The 20,245-nt window shown below is 38.3% G+C and overlaps 1 protein-coding gene across 1 annotated transcript in view; it reads left to right on the top strand.

Moving 5' to 3' along the window:
* The first annotated feature begins 10,442 nt into the window (after positions 1–10,442).
* The window catches only part of QRFPR (pyroglutamylated RFamide peptide receptor), a 54,546-nt gene continuing 44,743 nt past the window's right edge, over positions 10,443–20,245 (top strand). The window contains exon 1 of the mRNA XM_017497580.2: positions 10,443–11,281. Within this exon, the coding sequence (XP_017353069.1) occupies positions 10,942–11,281 (340 nt within the window). The 5' untranslated portion in view covers positions 10,443–10,941. The remainder of the gene's footprint in view (positions 11,282–20,245) is intronic.

The raw sequence follows: 20,245 nt of genomic DNA, 5'->3' as shown, positions 1-20,245 counted from the left end.
AATCTCTGCAGGTGGGTCCTTGGCATTGGCGGTGTTAAGAGCTCCTCAGGTGATTCTAATGTGTCTCTAAACCTGAGACCTTCTGACTTAGGAAAATTAGGCCACAGTCTTTTATGTGAAACGGAAAGTCTCTGTCATCCAGGATTAGATTACATCTAATTTATCATTTTATTCCTAATATGCAATATAGCATATGGCATATCTTGGGAACAATGTATGTTTGATGAATAAATAAATAGATATCCCAAAATGTGTTTATGATTTTTCTCTGAGGCTGGAAGCTAGGATTTCTGTCCACTAAACCCAATTGACTGAAAGTTAAAAACAAATACATCCAAGCATGTTCACATCCAACTATAAAAATTTTAAATTTTGACATTCTTGACCCCTCTACTTTTTAAAAATTGCAAAATTTTCTCAATTTATATATAACTTTATTGTAGGAAAAACAGAAAACACTTGTAACCAAAATAAAGAAACTAAAAAAAATCTGTACTTATACCATCTAGAAATAAACTGACGTTAATCCTTTACTGTCTCTTCATTTACTATGCATAGGTATTCTTGAATATATTACATGGCATCATCATCTTATTCACTTAGCAATATATCATATGAAATCTTAATCTTATTAATACATAACTTGTAGACAAGTCAGCTAAACATTAGGGAGGTGAAAACTTAAATGCAAAATGCCATAAAAAGACTGTGATATGGTTTGGCTGTGTCCCCACCCAAATCTCATCTTGAATTCCCACATATTATGGAAAGGACCTGGTGGGAGGAAATCGAATCATGGGGGCAGGCTTTTTCTGTGCTGTTCTTGTGGTAGTGAATAAGTCTCATCAGATCTGATGGTTTTATAAAAAGGAATTTCCCTGCACAATCTCTCTTCTCTTGTCTGCTGCCTTGTGAGATGTGCCTTTCACCTTCTGCCATGATTGTGAGGCCTCCCCAGCCACACAGAACTGTAAGTTCAATAAATCTCTTTCTTTTATAAATTGTCCAGTCTCAGGTATGACTTTATCAGCAGCATGAAAACAAACTGATACAAACTCTAAGAAGACCTTTCTAAAATTCAACTACAGTATCTCTTTTGTGCTTCATTAGTAATTGAATCCTTACATAATATTTGTGTTTGAAAGAACAAACCTTAAGTCCTGTGAAATAAAGATATTCCCCAATAGAGAATAAGGAGGGAGGAAAAACAAAAATTTCAATAAAAATGAAAACATTATCTAGGAGTTTTGAGTGTTAAAATTATAAAATTATTTTAAACTTATGATTGCCTTTTGCTTTTGGCAAAAGAAATCATAATAGCTAATTTCCATCAACAACTTTTTGTTAGACATTGTGCTAAAGTTTTACATTAATTATTTTGTTTACTCTCAAAACAAACCATTGCATAGGTGTTACAATTCTCAGGTTTTTGTAGAGGAATTTGAGACTGAGAGGTGAGGAAAGTCATTTGCCTCCTGAGGTTAATGTGACAGCTGGGACTCATGGGTAAACAGGTATCCCATTCTGCTGTTAGTCCAGCTACACTTAAAAAAATGTAACTACTTTGGCAAAACTCGTTGTTACTAAAGACTGGTTTTGATAATCTCCCTCCCTTTATTAAGTCATTCTAGAAATCTACTAGATCTGGCTTCAAATTTGCTGTTTAAAATCCCTACTTTCCTTCTTGGGGAAATGGAGAGTTTACCCATGTCTAGTCTTCGATGTTTTTCTTGGATGTCTGATTTCCAAAAGATTTTTGGTGATGGTTCTTCAGACATATTGGTTAAATTCTCTTCATGCCTTAGTTGTTGATCAGCAACACAGCCTGTTGCTGATCTCCATGGTGAATTGTAAGGATTCACTTGAACAGTGAAACAACACAGCTGAGCCCCTTAGCTTTCATAACGAATTCACTCACTGGCAGACATGTTATGTCCAAAGCACATGGATCTCTTTCTAATCAACAATAGAGGCTACTTCATTTATCTCAATTTAGAGCCATTTGCCATATGGCTCCTGTCCAAACCCTAACAAAGATAATTGATATTCAGGGGTGGTAGTTTATGAAATATGAAGGGTTAGCTAAGTTTCCTCTTATCAGGTCAAATCACTAGAAAGTGAGATGCTGTACCCGTGTTATCTTATTTGGCTTTCTGTAGAAATCACTTTATAAACTATGACTTGAGTTATGCCTTCAGCTTGCATCAAGTTTGCTATTAGGAAGGGCTGTTAGCAATTATACTTTTACAGACAGCCCATGGTTATTAAAGATACCATCCATTATGTATTCCAGTGTTTCTTGTATGAAGACTAATGTGGTAAATTTTTCTCAGAGGTCAAAATCAGAAGAAAGTTGTTCTCTTTTGACGGTATGCTTCCTTTCTTTTTTAGATAATGAGGATTGCAATTCTCCCTTATATTTTTCTTTTGACCCTGACTGCATAGCTGTCAGAAGCTGACAGCTAAGTCTTCTAATCCATTATTGCAGTGTCCCATAATCTAGGTTTGCTGATATAATTATCTGCCTAGCTTTTATCATGACCAATCTCATGACTCCTCCTTCTCCCTCTCCTTCTTTTTGTTCTGTTTTCATGGTTTATAGTTTCTTCATTGATAGTAAAGACAGTATAGACTTGAGGGTCTGACTGCCTGGAATTTTGAGAAAAAAATTACCAGTTTTTAGCTGTGTGACCTTGACTAAGTTTCATTATATTCTCTATGCCTCACATTTTCATTTATATAAAGAGGCTATAAAAGCACCTACCTCATGTGATTGTTATGAAAATTAAATTAAACAATGCAGACAAAGTATGGTTTAAAAGATACTACTTTTGCATATTTTTCTTTTTAAAAATTGTGATAAAATGCACATAATATAAACAGGGTATGCTGTACATTTACCACCTTAGCCATTTTTAAGCATTAAGTACTGTGCATTGTTGTTTAGCCAATCTCCAAAACCCTTTCATCTTGCAAAACCAAAACTTTATACTCCTTAAACGAAAACTTTCTATTCCACTCTCTTCCCAGTCTTTGGGAACCACTATTCCCTATGATTTTGACTATATATAAGTGGAATCATAGAGCATTTGTCATTTTGTGATGGCTTATTTCACTTATCATAACACCCTCAAAGTTCATCCATATTATAGAATATGTCAGGCTCTCCTTCCTTTTAAATGTTGAATATTATTTCATGGTATATGTATACCTCATTTTGTTTATTCTCTAATCTGTCAATGAACACTTGAGTTGCTTCCACCTTTTGCCTGATGGGAATAATGTAACAACAAACATGGGTGTACAATGTCTGTTCTAGATGCTATTTTCAATTACTTTGGGTACTCTGAAATAGAATTGCTGAATTATATGATAATTCTATTTCTAATTTTTTGAGGAATGACCATACTATTTTCTGTAATGGTGCTACCAATTTACATTCCCACCAACAGTGTACAGTGGTTCCCTTTTCTTCACATCCTTGCCAACACCTGCTATCTTTTATCTTTTTGATAATACTCATCCTAACAGGTGTGAGGTGACATCTCATTCTGGTTTTGATTTGCATTTCCTTAATAATAAATAATGAGCCTCTTTTTGCATGCTTATTGCCCATTTTTATATCTTATTTGGAGAAATGTCTATTCAAGTTCTTTGCTTATCTCTTAAGGGGACTGCTGTTGTGTTGTTAAATTGTAGGAGTTATTCTATATTTTGAGTATTAAAGCCTTATCAGATATGTGATTTACAAATTTTTTTCCATTCTATAGATTTCCTTTTCACTCTGTTGCTTGTGTTCTTTAAGGCATAAAAGTTTTAAATTTTGATATGATCCAAATGATCTATTTTTACTTTTGTTGCCTGTTCTTTTAGTGTCATATCCAAGAAAGTATTGTTATGTCCAATGTCACGAAGGTTTTCCAGTATGTTTTCTTCCAAGCATCTTATAGTTTTAGCTGTTATGTTTAGGTATTTGATTAATTTTGAGTTCATTTTTGTATGTGGAAGGTAAAGGTTCAAATTCATTATTTTGCATATTAATATGCAGCTTTTCCAGCACCATTTGCTGAAAGACTGTCCTTTCCCCATTAAGTGGTCTTGGTGCCATTATCAGAAACCGTTTGACAATGTATGTGAGAGTTTATTTCTGGGGTCTCCACTTGATTCTATTGGTCTATATGTCTATCTTTATATCAGCACCATACTGTTTTGATTACTATAGCTCTGTGATGAGTTTTAAAACTGGGAAATGTGAGATCTCCAATATTGTTCTTTTTCAAGATTGCTTTGGCTATTGTTTCACCCACGCAAAGAAAAAACATTGTTTTGGTCATTCAGGGTCCCTTGAGATTCCATATAAACTTTAGCATAGGCTATTCTATTTCTGCAAAAATTGTAATTGAGATTTTGATAGGGATTATATTAAATATGTAGATTACTTTAGGTAGTGGTGCCATTTTAGCAACATTATGTTTTCCAATCTATGAACACTGAATGTCTTTCCGCTTATGTGTGTATTTTTAAATTTCTTTCAGCAACGTTTTGCAGTTTTCAGTATACAAGTTTTTTCCTCTTTGTAATATATATTTTTAAGTATTTTATTGTTTCTGATACTACTGCAAATGAAATTGTTTTCTTAATTTCCTTTTCAGATTGTTCTTTTCAATGTATAGAAGTGCAACTGATTTTTGTGTGTTGATTTTGTATTCTGTAACTTTGCTGGATTTGTTTATGAGTTCTAGCAGAATTTGCTTTTAGACTACTTATACCTTTAGCAAACATCTAGTTAACTCCCCATCTCTGACAATTTGGTAATCTTTTCTAAGGAAGATTTGATCATTACAACATCTCACTGACAAGCTAAAGTATAGATCAGTCTCATAAAATTACTAGTGCCTCTTCTTTTGTATTTATCCAGATACTTTCTTCCATGTTCTACCCTTGAGGGTAAAGAGCTCTTTGGTAATTCTCTTTCACCCTGTTAGCTTGTTTGTTTTGGAAAATAGACCCTCTGTCACTGTTGTCTTACATTCATGAGAATTGCCGATAAGCATCAGATCCTGCCTTTCTGGCTTGCTTTATCCCTATCTCTAACATAACCATTTCTACTTCTGTGCATTTGGAGAGGCTGCTCACTCAGTGTGAGATAAGTGACCTTTTCTTTTTCTTATATCCTTCCTTTTAGGCCTGATTCACACTCCACTTTCTCCACATAGCATGTTTGGATTTACCTTTGCTTGAATTTCCAGAACATGTCCTTTCTGCGTCTGGATGTGGCACTTATCACCTTAAATGAGCTATGAATATTTCTTCCCATTCTGTCCCGCTAACAAGATGGGATTGGCAAACTGCTTCTACAAAGGGTCACAGAGTGCATATTTTCTGCTTTGTGAACCATACAGTCTCTATCACAAATATGCAACTGTGCCATAGTAGCGTGAAAGCGGCCAAAGATGATACATACATGAATGAGCATGGTGTGTTCAGTAAAATGCTTTTATTTTTATTGGCACTGAAAGTTGAATTTCTTACAATTTTTATGTGTCATGAAATATATTCTCTTTATGATTATATTTTAATGATTTGAAAATGTGAAAACTATTCCTTGCCCATGAGCCATACAGAAATAGGTAGTGAACTATGTTTGGCCCAGGCTATAGTTTATTGACCCTGAACTAGATAATGAACTACCCAAAGGCTGGGCTGTGTTGCATGCCCTTGTGGTAGTTACCCCTTAAGGGTGGGTCTGTTTCTTCACCATACTATTCTTAATGATGAACACAGTGCCTGGCATACAGCAGGCATTCAACAATGTTATTAAATGGAAGAATAAATATTCATTTACTTATCTAGTTTTCAGACAATCAGCAGGTATTTCAAGAACTGGTCATGAAGAATTTCTAGGAGAAGGAAAGATCAGGGGTACTGACAGTGTCTTGTGAGATTAGCCTAGGATTATCTTAGTAGGGGTATTTTCACTGCATAGAGAATTGGATGAGTGAGATGTGGGTGGCTGAGATGAAGTGGGTTGGGAGGTTGAAGAGATGAGGGTTAAAAAGTTGTAGACAATACGTGAAAATGAAGACTGGTACAATATCAATAGAGGGAGGAAGACCCAAAAGAGTTTAAAACTTTAAAGGCAAATGTCATTTTTTTGTACACTTAGCTCCAATCAAACTCTAACTTCAATCATGCATTATTTCAAAGAACAATTCTCATAATCTGGCTCCATAGGCTTTTCAAATATCCTAGGGAGCCACTAAGAGAGTTGATCTTTGCTTTTCCGACTTCCGTTTCCCCTATACTCCTTTACTTTTGAAGAGTCCTGAGTAGAACTGGGGGAGTTCAACACTATTGCTGTCTGTAGTAATGTATATCCACATAAAGCACAAGGAATTGAATATAGTCATACAAGACCTGCTCTGGCCCTAAGAAAGTCCTGAGATTTCTTCTCTGGGTCACTCAGGGCTAGAATCAGCCTGCAGATATGGTGCTGAACTTCTTTGATCCTAACACCAAGGACCAGGGAGAGGGAGGGCATGTCTTCCATCTATGTGGCTCCTATATCATTCAAGAGCCATCCTCTATGACTCAGACCTTCAGCCCCTAGTCCAGAGAATTGGACTCACAGATGTGAACCATTGTTCCTACAGTGGGTTATGATTGGACATCTTCTCTTAGGTTTCTTTCAATAGTTACCATGTGAACACATTCTTTACAAATGTCCTTGGAGCATACACCAAAATAGATAATATCCTTGGCCATAAAACAAACCTCAGCAAATTTAAAAGAATTGCAATTATAAAGAAAAAGTTATCTGACCAAAAGGGAGTCAAAGTAGAAAACAGAAAAATAGCAGAAAGATGTTACAACAGTTGGAAACTAAATAACACATTTCTAAATAACCCATGGGTCAAAAAAACATGTAAAAGGGAATTAAAGCGTACACTGAGCTGAATGAAAATGTAAATACAACATGTAAAACATGTGGGACACAGTTAATCCAATGCTGACAGGGAAATTTGTGGCACTAAATGCTTACATTAGGAAAGAGGAAAAGTTGCAAGTCAATAATTAAAGTTTTTACCTCAAGAAACTAGAAAAAGAGTAGCAAAATAAACTGAAAGCAAGTAGAATAATATAATAAAGAGAAAAGCAGATAATCAATGAACCTCAAGAGAAAAAAATAGAGAAAATCGGTGAAGCTAAGAATCGATTCTTTGTGAAGAGCAATAAAATAGCCAAACCTCTAACTAGATGACAAGATAGAGAGAGAAGGCAAAAATTATAAAATGAGGAATGAGACAGGGGATAACCTTTGGACATACAAAAGATATTAAGAGAATACTATTAGCAACTCTACACACATAAACTTGAAAGAAATTTATCAATTCTTAAAAAATAAACCTCACCCAATATGGAATAGAAAATTTGAATATTATTATACTATTAACAAAATTAAATCCAACATTTAGGAACTTCTATAATGTCCACATGGCTTCATTAGAGAATTCTACCAAACTTTTAAAGAAGAATTAATACCAATGCTATATTATCTTTTCCATAAAATAGAAAAAGGGAGAATGCTTTATTACCTGAATGCTAAAATACAAAAAGAAAAGAAATTACAGACCAATAGCCCTCATGAAGATAGACATACAATTCTTTAAAATTATAACAGAATTTAGCAATGTGCATAAAGAATTACATACCATGATTAAGTGGGGTTTATTTCAAATATTCAAGGCTGATTCAATATTCAAAAGTCAATCAATGCAATCCACCATTTTAGCAGGCTGAAGAAAAATATCACATGATCGTATTAATTGATGCAGAAAAATTATTTGACAAAATTTAACAACATTGATAGAATCTCTCAACAAGTTGAGAATAGAGAGTAACTTTCTCAAGTTGATAAAGAATATCTGCAACTAACATCATACTTAATGGTGAAAGAAGACTGAATACGTCCTCATAAGATTGAGAACAAGACAAGGATGTCCACTCTCCATTGCCATTTAACATAGTAAACTGTGTTCTCCAACCATTGCAGTAAGGCAAAAATAAAAATAAAAATAAAAAACAACCAAACAAAACAACTATAACAGAAAACGAGGAGCATGCAGATCAGAAAGGAAGAAATAAAACTACCTCTTTTCTCAGATAATATGATTGTTTATGTAGAAATTCCAAGAAATCCATCAAAAAAAGCTTCCGTATTAGTCCATTTTCACTCTGCTGATAAAGACATATCCAAGACTGGGCAATTTACAAAAGAAAGAGATTTGTTGGACTTACAGTCCCACATGGCTGGGGAGGCCTCACAATTGGCAGAAGGCAAAAAGAAGCAAGTCATATCTTACGTGGAAGGCAGCAGGCAAAGAGAGAGCTTGTGCAGAAAAACTGCTGTTTTTAAAACCATCAGATCTCATGAGACCCATACACTATCATAAGAACGTCATAGAAAGACCCACCCCCATAATTCAGTCATCTGCCACTGGGTCCCTCCCGCAACAATGGGAATTATGGGAAGAGCTACAATATGAAACTTGGGTGGGAACACAGAGCCAAACCATATCAACCTCCTAAAATTAAGTGAATTCATCAACATTGTAGGAATCAAGATCAACATATAAAATAAAGTGGATTTCTGTATACTAGTAATGAACACATGGAACCAAAAATTAGAAATTCAGTACAGTACCATTTATTAATGCCCCCCAAAAATGAAATTCCTGGGTGCAAATCTAAAAATATGCACAGGACTTATATGCTGAAAACTGTAAAATGCTATTGAAATAAGTCAAAGATCTAAATATATGGAAAGACACTGCTCATGGATTGAAAAACTCAACCTAGTAAATATATCAGTTCCTATCAAAATCCCAGCAAGGTTTTTTTGTAGACATAAACAAGTTGATTGTGAAATTTATATGAATAGGCACAGGTCCTAGAATAGCTACAATAATTTTGGAAAATAAGAAGAAAGTAGGAGAAATCACTCTACTTGATTTCAAAACTTATTACATAGCTACAGTAGTCAAGAATGTGGAGGACAGATAGACACAGAGATCAATTCAACAGAATAGAGAGCCCAAAACATAAAATATAAAATTATAACACTTTTAGAAAAATACCTAAGAGAAAGATTTTGGAAAATAGGCTTTGGTGAAGTTGTTAGATTGAACACTTAAAGTTAGCTATAAAAAATTGATAAATATGACTTCATTAAAACTAAAAACTGTTCTGTGAAAATCACTACAGACTGGAAGACAATATTTGCAAACTACTAACTGACAAAGGACTTGTATGGAAAATATAAAAAGAACTTTCAACAGCAAATAAAATAAACAATACAATTAAAAATGGAAAAAACATGTGGAAAGACATTTCTGGTGAGAAGGATGGCAAATAAGCACATGAGATGTTTGATATCACTTGCTATTAGGGAAATGTAAATTAAGGCCCTAAAGAGATATCACTACACTCCTATTAAAACAGCTTAAAAAAATAGTGACAAAACCAAATGCTGGCAAGGATGTGGAGAAACAAAACTTCTCATGCATTGATGGTAGAAGTGTAAAATTGTACAGCCACTCTGAAAAGTAGTCAATCTCTTTAAAAATCAAATATACATATTACAGACTCAATAATAAAAATCTTTTGGCATTTACCATAGAAAGGAAAACTATGTTCACACAAAAACCTGTACATGATTCTTTATAGCAGCTTTATTTGTAATAGCTCAAAATGGTAATCAAAATGTCCTACCAGAGGTGGATGGTTAAATAAACCGTGATACAGCCTCAGCAATAAAAAGAAACATCCATTAAAACATACAACAACTTGCATGGATTTAAAGAGCCTTAGGCTAAGTGAAGAAAATTCAATATCAAAAGAAAGTATATTGTATGGCTTCCCTTATATAATGTTCTGATGAAAGTTGAGAGAGAACAGATTAGTGGTTGACAGGGCTTAGAGATGGTGAAGGAAGGGGCTGGGTGTGAGTGTAAACAGCACCAGGGAGATTTTTTGTGGTGATAGAACAGTCTGTATACCGATTGGGGTGGTGGTTACAGGATTCTACATTTGAGATAAAAATATGCAGACACTGTATCGGTGTCCAATTCCCGGGTTTTGTATTGTTCGGTAGTTAAATAAGGTGTCATGAATGAAGGAAACTGGGTGAAGGGTGGGTACATAGGATATTTATGTATTATCTTTGCAATTTTCCATGTTCTATATATTAACTATTCGAATTATTTTTCAATACAGAAACTGATTTCAAATAACCCTTAGTTGCCTTGGGTATCTGTGGCTCCCATTATTTCGCAAGAGGAGAAACTTGAAAATGTTGAATCCCGCAATACCCACATATAGGCATGCCCTGACTGAGGCCGTGCGCTGAGACAGGCGCTGGGCGGCTGCAAGGTGGTGAGCCAGAGAAGTCTTCCCTCGCCCTGAGGATGCGGCGAAGGTTGGCGCCACTGAGGGTCTGTGTGAGGGGGGCGTCGCCGAGTTCAGCCCCACCCTCTGCCGCTTCCCCAGCGGGTCCGGCGTTCGCCTCTTGTGGCCAGAAGGCGGGGAGCCAGAGGCGCTGGGGACCCCCGCGTGGCGCTCCAGCAGCCCGGACCATCGCGGCACCGCGCCTTAGGGAAGAGCAGGGAAGGAACTTTCTCTGAACCGCGAACATTTTTGGTCACTGAGATTGAGCCTTCCGGTGCTCTGGCTTCCCGCCTCTTTATCTTGCGTTTGATCCGTGAGCTGCTTTCCTTTCCCGAGCCGCCCGGAGTGCCGCCAAAAGCCCTCCCGCGCGCCACAGTCCCCGGCAGAGGAAGGGAGGCGCGTACCTGCCGGTCACCCTGAAGCCGTCGCCGCGCCGCGGACGCGGAGGGCCGGGCAGCAGTGGGCGGTGGCCCCGCGTCCCAGGAGCGCACAGCAATGCAGGCGCTCAACATCACCCCGGAGCGGTTCTCCCGGCTGCTGCGGGACCACAACCTGACGCGGGAGCAGTTCATCGCTCTTTACCGGCTGAGACCGCTCGTCTACACCCCCGAGCTGCCCGGGCGCGCCAAGCTGGCCTTCGTGCTCACCGGCGTGCTCATCTTCGCCCTGGCGCTCTTTGGCAATGCTCTGGTGTTCTATGTGGTGACCCGCAACAAGGCCATGCGCACCGTCACCAACATCTTTATCTGCTCCTTGGCGCTCAGTGACCTGCTCATCACCTTCTTCTGCATCCCTGTCACCATGCTCCAGAACATTTCTGACAACTGGCTGGGGGGTAAGAGTCGCGCCCGCTCCTCCCGTAACCCTCTGCCTTTCAGGGGACTTCCTTACACTTTTCTGTCAAATGAATCTGGTGCTCTTTCTTAGAACTTCGCCACCTGTGTTCACTTGGACATAATTTTTTTGCCGCCTCTGATTCCCGTCCAGCGCTTCCTCCTTGTGGCTTAAAGACAGAGGTTGCTGAAAGTCTTGGGAAAGGTCCCGAGCAGTGAGGTGGGAAGTCGCACCTCTCTCCTCTTATTTCAGCTCCCTTTTCCGTAATTACCAGGTTTTTCTCCCCTAGTTTTCTAACTAAAAGTAAGATTAAAATATTTCAAATAATTAAACAAACCAAAGTTAAAAATCTCATTTCATCGTTCCCTAAATCTCCTTCCCAGTTGCTTCCAGACAGGTCCTTGTACCTATGAACATATGCATGGACTTTATATCTTTCTAAAACAAATATAATTCATGTGCAGAAAAAAATATTGAACTAGCCCTTTAAAAAATTGTATTAAGTGTCATGCAGGAAAAAGGAACACAGAAGACTGATGACCTCTTGACTATTAAAAAAGGAGAGTTGACATTCTCCTCCTTCTATATAATGGGAACAAAAATGATAGAGGAGAGGTGGAGTCACTGAGTTGGGAGCAGTGTGTGGAGGTTGGAAAACAGACACCATACTACTTCTGATGGTCCAGCCTTTCCAAGGCGACACAGCTGGGGAATGCCCTGGAGTAAACCCATGAGCAGCAGTGTGTTGCAGTCTCACCAGTGCCCATGGTGCACCGCGGGCCCCCTCATTTTCACGGTTGTGTGTATTCTTGTGGCCCCATCAAAATAGTTGAAAATCTAAGAGAAATTGATCATTATGCCTTCAATCTCTGCTATTTCTATCCCTTAAAATGGTTGGAAATGTAAGGGAAAGTGATCATTGTGCCTTCAGTCTCTACAATTTCTATCCCTATTACTAATTCCCTTAAAGTCATGGAGAGTGTTTCATCCTATTCATCCTACCGTTACCAATTTGAGATAGTGAGCGTTGCTTTTTTTCCCATTAACTTAAACCGAGTTTGCTGTTAGTGAGTCAGAATGCTAAAGTTCTATATTCTTATCCCATCTATAATGTAAATATTTTGAAAAAAGCATTAAACATTGAGTACAGAGTGTTGACTTGAAAGTAATACACAATGTAGAAAGTAAGACATTGATTTATGGATTAGAAACTTTCTTATGCACACTGATGCAGTCATCGTATTTGGGCATTTTAAAGTTGCTCAGTGAAACTAACTCCATAAAATTAATGGATATTTTTTGATTATCATACAGAACTTGGTTTTGGGGGGAAAAGCGCATGAGTTTTCATTTCTAAATGTTTGTGAAACCGGATTTATGAAGCTGATTTGTACTGGGGATGATTATAGCTCTGTTCGTAAAGGTGAAAATAATTATGCAAAGTGGGATTTTATACTGGAAATCAGAAGACCTGGCTGTAATACATGTTAATTTAGCATGTGTTCGTCTCAATTTTTCATTAAAACATTAGGGATTAGAGATGTTTTAAAGTGCACTGAGTCAGAACTTTAGCTCCTATTCATAGTGGGGAATGATGGCCAAGAATGTCCGTATAGTGTATCTTCTGTCTTGAGGGCTTATTTGGGCACTGCTAAGGTTTTTCTCAAGTTTTCTGTTTTCCCCTCTTTTTACTTCATGGAGAACATTTCACTTTAGCTTCTGAATACTGAAGACGTGTAAAATTGCTCACTTATTTTATAGGGTTAGTGTGAGAATAAAGTGTATCAGCAAAGTGCTTTGAAAAAAAATTCATCATGCCATGAGAGCATAAGGTATTAATTATATTAAGGGGTGTTCAACTGGAGGTGGCCTATGTTTATCTGGGACCAGATTTATAGCATAAATAATAATCTTATAAACTGAGTAAATAATACCAAAATTGAAGTGCGAGGGAGAGGAGAGAGCCTGCAGAGGGGCTAGAGATAAATATGAAAAGAGAATTAACTTGTGGATTATAGGACAGGATAATCATTGTAAAGTTTCCTTGATAACTTAACAAAAGAAAGTTCAAGAGAATGTAATCTAAGAGCCAAAAATCAATCCATAATTTATTATTTTACAAAGCTACTGAGGAGCTCCTATCTGGCAAAGCGTTCTACCTGGAGAGTACAAAAGTGAGTAAAGCCTATCTATGCCCTTCAGGACCTCAGAGAATAGGAGGTAGCCCCCAAATGAGCAAAAACAGGATTTAATAGAGAGAAAGAGGATCCACTCTGCTATAGGAGCACAGAAAATTCAGACGGCTTCTTCAAGGATGTAATGTTCAAGCTGGGTCTTGAAGAATAATTCAGATAATAATTTAGACTGTTTCCAGCAGAGGGTGGAATGTATTTTAGGAACAGGTGTCAGTGCCAAGTTGGGGGAAAGAAAGAAGATGGCGTAGTTCAAGAATACCATGCAAGGCATTGCAAGAATGCACAGTTTATATGTGGGGAATGGCAGGAAATGAGGCAGAAAAGTGGATCTACTTTGCCTCACCTATTATTCACTCACTGAACATGTTCTGTTTCTTCCAGCTAAATGCAAAACAATTGATTTTGCTTGTGACCAGTGCTCTGGAAGTGCAACTGGGGAGGGAAAAATATATATACATATATATATTAACTATGTGTTTTATATGTATATATATATATATATATATATATATGATATATAGTTATGTAAAAACCTAAAATATGAATACCCCTCAAATTCCTCCAGGAATAAGGTAGGAAACACAAACAAAGCAGTGAAGATCACCAGGAAGCAACAGTGGCAAAAGGAAGGCTCTGCCTCCTCTGAAGGAGGCATGATTGCAGCATGAGGGAGTGGTGCCAGGATTATCACATCTTCTTTTGTTGTTGTTATTGCTTTCCCACCTCCCCTTCCGAAAAGCTGGGCATACAGATTTTTATAATGCTGGCTTCTAAGTCAAAGACAAAAAGTAAAATGCAACTGGGTAAAAGGAAACATCTCTGTGGACGTGGTCACAAATAATTCATGGATTTCCAGTTTGTGACATCTCTACATTGCCTCTCAAATATTTCTGACAATGGTAAGGCTGTGAATGACTTCTCTTTCTTGCTGGGGACCAGCAGCACCTATTGAGTCAAAACATGCATTTTAACAAAGTTCTCAGTTGTTTCACATGCACATTAAATTTTGATAAGCACTATAGAAGTCAGCTCACTCAGGTCTTTAAAAGAAAAAAAAAATTTGTTAAGCACTACTTGAAGTAAGTAGTGGTTAGACCTGGCTACACAGAAAATCTCCTGAAGGGCTTTTGAAAATGACCTGCGCCAGCCCCAGCCCAGACCAGTTACTCTTGACTCTAGAGCCAGCCGCACTGCCTTACAGAGCCAGGTGAGCATAACTCTACTCAGGTCCCCTTTCAGGGACGTGTTGTTGGTTTAAAATTGGTCATGGTGGGAGTATTCACATCATGGAAATCAGCAGTTTCTAGTTAGGTCTGTTTTAAAAAGTGAGAAACAAAACAGAAATCAGACAGTTGTTTTCCAGCACACCTCTGAGCAAATACATTGAGTTTTCTTTTGTACACTGATGGGACCATGAATAATAGGTGAGGCAAAGTAGATCCACAAACATGCTTTTACATGAATTACACTGAAGTTGGAAAGAGATACAGCTGATCCTCTGCATCTACGTGTGCGCAGCATGGAGGCAAGCTGACATTCAATTCCTTTCATCCACCTTGCGTTACCATCATCCCCTTATTGGCGTACGTTTGAACTAACAATTGACTTGACTCTTATTCCCCAGGAGCTAGCAGGAGTGAGGATTCTCTGCCCCCAAGTATTATAAAGAGCATATGCTTATGAGTTTTTTATTACTCATATGAGGGTGGAGTTGTGCTTCCATGGCACTTTCCTTTAGGAGAGTTTTGTCTCTGTGCTCTTCTCTGATTTATTTGGTTGGACTGCAGCCATGGATTTGCCCATTGCCTTCTTAGGGCCACAGATTTACCTATTCTTATCTGCAGCCTGTTCCTCCCCATTTTGTTTTTGTTTTTTTTCCTCCTTTTTATCATTGTCTTCACAATGTCTTAATGTTCCTCCAAATTCACTCACTAAACATCTTCTGTTTCTTCCAGCTAAATGCAAAACAATTGATTTTGCTTGTGACCAATGCTCCAGAACACCACTCTCTTCTCTAAGTTTCCATGAACTAGTCTTTGTTTGTCTTTCTTTGTTTCCTTTATGTCTCTGTTCTCTTTATGTTCTGCCTTTTGAGAGTTCTCACACTTTCTCTTATTTTGCAAGTGATTGTCCACTGAAGCTTAGTATGTAATCTCTTTTCTTTCATCATCCATTTATGCATAGAGGCTATAGTCACCACTCTTACTTCTTTTGTGATGATTCTGAAATCAGTATCTAATCAATATCATAAGCCATGGTCTTTCACCTGATCTGAAGACTTGACACTTACACATGAATACCTTACCAGCCTTCATCATTCTCTCATGGTACCTTGTTCCTCTGCCTAAAGTCTAAACTATTATTAATGGCACTATAAGTTATTCTTATATTCAGCATTTCCTGGGTATTGCCTATGTGCACTGGGATATTGTAGGTATTGAGAAAGCTGTGTTCTTGTGGAAAAGCCGTTTCCATTAGACAAAGAAGGGGAAGGAGGCATTCAAAGAAGTGATAGAGAATGCAGGGGGTTTTGGTGATGTCAAGGTTCCAGGGCACACAGTGCAAGTATTGAGGAGTAGGGGGCTTAAGTCAGATTAAGGGATGTTCACAGTCTGATGTGTTTGAGTCCAAAGTTGAGGGATGGGCTGGGAGAGAATGGGACTCATGGTAGCTGCGGCAAATGAAAACTTAAGGCATAGGAATATTAATTCTGAACACTTCCCAGAAGGAGGTAGAAAATCAATTCTATTGCTAGCCTGCTTTATGATTCTAAGCATTAATAAGATGAGTTGGGGAGTGTTTGGGGGTTGCTTGGAGTAGTGGCATTACTAGGAGCCTGCTGGGCTCTGCGCCCACTTTTATCCTGCTATGGATGCAGGCACAGCCAGGGGGAGGATGAGCTCCCCAGGTGCACACACAACTCTGCAGCTCTCCCCAAAATCCTGCTGAGGGCAGTGAAAACAATTTTCTAGTGATGGCTGACAAATTGACAAAAAGCAATTCCAAAAAAGGAGTTTGAAATATATTCTAAGTAATGGCAGCATCACTGGGGGAAGTACACATTCATGCACATTTACTACTTTTGAAGAGCACTAGGGTAAGAAAATACAGAAAATTAATTTTCTCAGCAGCTGATATGAGGATTCCTCTTAGAGTGTTAGTGCTCAATCTTGCCAACATGTAGGAATCATCTGGGAGTTTTTAAAAACACAGATGCCTGTTTCCTACCCCTGGAGATTCTGATTTAATTGGTCGGATTATGATGACTGGTATGGAGTTTTCAAAAGTTCCCCAAGCTCGAAAGTTATAATTTGCAACTGAGTTGAAAGCCACGGATGTAGTGTAAATGCTGACAGTACCAGGAGGCCCCCAAGTTAGAAAAGTTATCATTTGAAGCCAAGGTTGCAAGCCACTGATGTAGTGTAAATGCTGACAGCTCCAGAACTCGGGCTGATATGAAGAGTAAAAGAAATGATAGATGTAAAGTCTTTTTTAAGTACAGCGCCTACCCCATGTACCAGGTCAATATAGCTATTATATATTTTAAAAATGACAATGTCAGTCAGAATGCTTAGAAAATCCAAAAGTAAATTGTATCAGCTGGAGTCCAACAGGGAGCTCAGAGGCAATTCTTCCATTTTCTGCAGACTATTGCATCTTCACTGAAGCCCTTAACATTTTTAGAGTCTTACAATATGAATTTGGAAAGGAGTCAAAAATGGTGAAAAGATTGGAATATAAGACATACAAAGAAATACGAGAAGAACTATTCTCTTGCCCGGAGACTAGAACTTTAGTTATAAATTAGCACACCTCACAACAAAGGTTTTTCAGTCCGTTTTACCCAGGGCCACAGTGACGGATGTGGGCAGGTGACAGAGTGAGAGTAGGCGAGGCTCCAAGCTTCATTGTAACAGCTCCTGTCTCTCCTTTTCAGAATTAGAGTTTTGCATGTGACTTTATATGAAAAATGAAAGGATTTAACTGGAAAGGAAGGAGGGAGAGAAAGAGAAGACTCACTGTCCACAGCATGAGATGTTAGGGTGTGTTTTTAGAGGTTGAGAGCTGATACATGGTGAAATGAATTAAAGGAGGTTGTTGAACCTTATTTAGTGAAAAGGTGTTAATTTTGAGGGCCAGTTAAGAACAGAGAGCTTAACCTGGAACTTCTTCAATTCCATTTTATTATTTAACCAGTGACTAGAAGACATCAGTTACATTTGTTATATAATATTTTTTCTTTTCTGTATTTCAGGAATGTTAGAGTTCCTGGGGAAATTTACGTATGGTAAAATTTATGTAAAATCAACAGTTTTGTGGAGGTGAAAAAGTCTTTCAACAGAAGTGATAAAAGCTGTTGATGAAGAATAGTCTTTTTAAAATAAGGAAGTATAAAAAAATAAAAGAAGTAAATTAAACAGAGGCCCAATAGCAACAGCAGTTTGTCAGTAAAATCGGGAATTATGCCCTGGACTAGCCTCTGGTTGATCTTTCCTAGAATCAATTATGTGTACACTTTGAGAAGAAAAGATGCTGTAGGTCACTAAATGTTCTTGGTAGGTGGGAGAGTGGCAGTAACAGCAATAGAATTTATATAAAAGATTCTCTCTACTTAGGACAAGAACAGTTTAACATTTAAAATAATGACAGGGAAGGATTTTGCAGTAAGAAAGCTTGAAACATTTCACTGTGCACTTAGGAGGTGTAAAATGAATGCCCTTTTTAGTTTGCTTTTCTAGAACATAACTCTTCTTTGATCAGTGGTTGATTTATTAGGATTCTTCTTTGTAGGGAGAGAAGCCCAACTTCAACTACCTTAAGAAAAAAAGGGTATATTCTCCCTCTGCAACTGAAACGCTCAGAGTTAGGGTTGGTTTTAGGCATAACTGGATTTAGGTCTTCAACAATGATCATACTCCCCCTCTGTGGTCAGCTTCACTTTCTCCTATATTGTGGTTTCATTCTTCTTTTTTTTTTTTTTTTTGATATGGAGTCTCACTGTCTCCCAGACTGGAGTGCAGTGGTGTCATCTCGGTTTACTGCGACCTCTGCCTCCTGGGTCCAAGCAGTTCTCCTACCTCAGCCTCCCCAGTAGCTGGGATTACAGGTGGGTGACACCACACCTAGCTAATTTTTGTATTTTTAGTAGAGACGGGGTTTCTCCACATTGGCCAGGCTGGTCTCAAACTCCTGACATCAGGTGATCCACCCACCTCAGCCTCCCAAAGTGTTGGGATTACAGGTGTGAGCCACCGTGCCAGGCCTGTGGTTTCATTCTTGACCGTCTTTTGCCCAAGTATGAAAGATGACCCCAGGAACTATAAGCTTACGTTTGCTTTAAAATTGTCTGTCTCAACCCAAGCATCCATCAACGGACAAATGGATATACAAAATATGCTCTGTATATACACAATGGAATATTACTCAGCCATAAAAGGGAATGGAGTTCTGATACTACAACATGGATTAACCTTGAAAGCATTATGCTCAGTGAACTAAGCCGGACACAAAAGAACAAATATTGTGTGATTCTACTTACATAAACTATTTACAATAGGCAAAGTCATAGAGACTGAAAAGATATTAGGGTTACCGGGGTTAGCAGGAGGGCAGAGTGGAGAGTTATTGCTTAATGCCTAAATTTGTTTGGGGTTATGAAAAAGTTTTGGAAACAGATAGTGGTGTGCCACTGCTTGACACCGTGAATGTGATTAATGCCACTGAGTCATACACTTAAAAATGGCTACAAGCATAAATTTTATGTTATATATATTTTTCCACAATTAAAAATTCTCGAATCAAAAAAAAAGTTTTTATCTCAGGAGGTGAGAGAGTGTATTTCCTGGTAGCTGCAGAAAATTCTGGAAGGATTCCAGCCAGTTTGGCCTTTCTCTCTTACCGATAGAACTAATCATGCACCCCAGGGAGAGCCATCGTCGCCCCTATTCAAACACCTGGAGATACCTCCTAGAGCAAGGGAGAAACGCCTGTTGAGGAGCCACTGTGAGGCAGTTTCTTATCCCCATCTTGTGGAAGGTTGACTGTCTCTTATCTACCTCCCTTTTGGTTTCAGCTGAGTGTAAGACTCCCTACCTTGCTCCCACTTAAGGTTTAGCTACAGTCTTTTGTGTAAGTCTGTACAATTGCTTGGCTGTAGTTTAAAGGTTGTTCCTCCCCAGAAGAGTGACCCACTGCCCATGCTTTCAGTCATCTTGCCCTTCAAAACTTAGCGTCTTCCTGTGCTGACTTGCCTTTGCCGTCTGTGCAAGTAATAAACTTCCTGAATTCATTGATGTTCATTGTCTCCTTACTGACTGAATCCATGGAAATGCAAGAAGCTAACAACTGCAGTGGGGACACTTGGGGCCCTGTTAGCCACCTAACCTCCTTGGGAAGGCTGACTGCTTAACACGAACTTCTTCGATAGGAAGGCACTCAGGGTAGTTAGATGTGTTTAGCAGAGTTGGCCACATATGTCTAATGGACTGAGTCAACTTATAGGGAATATAAGCTCCCTGTCCATATGTCTCCCCATAGGGCCAAGCCCTGCACTAGGTTTTTCAGGATCAAGCTGAACCAGTGTTTTGAATAACTCCTTCTTGTCTACCTTTTCTGGTTTGGGATGGGGTGCTGGCATCTCTCTCTGCTGCTTCCATCTCATTTATTAACATATACTCCCCAGCAGACCAATTTCCAGGCTGCCTATTCCTTCTAGTGATGGACATATGCCTTCTCCCTCCGCTAAGAAATTATTGAAAGGTCAGTGAATG

The sequence above is a fragment of the Cebus imitator genome, unplaced genomic scaffold (assembly GCF_001604975.1).
Source record: "Cebus imitator isolate Cc_AM_T3 unplaced genomic scaffold, Cebus_imitator-1.0 Scaffold233, whole genome shotgun sequence".
In the NCBI taxonomy this organism is placed as follows: Eukaryota; Metazoa; Chordata; class Mammalia; order Primates; family Cebidae; genus Cebus; species Cebus imitator.
The sequence above is the reverse complement of the archived record's forward strand: the minus strand, read 5'-3'. Positions and strand labels throughout refer to the sequence as shown.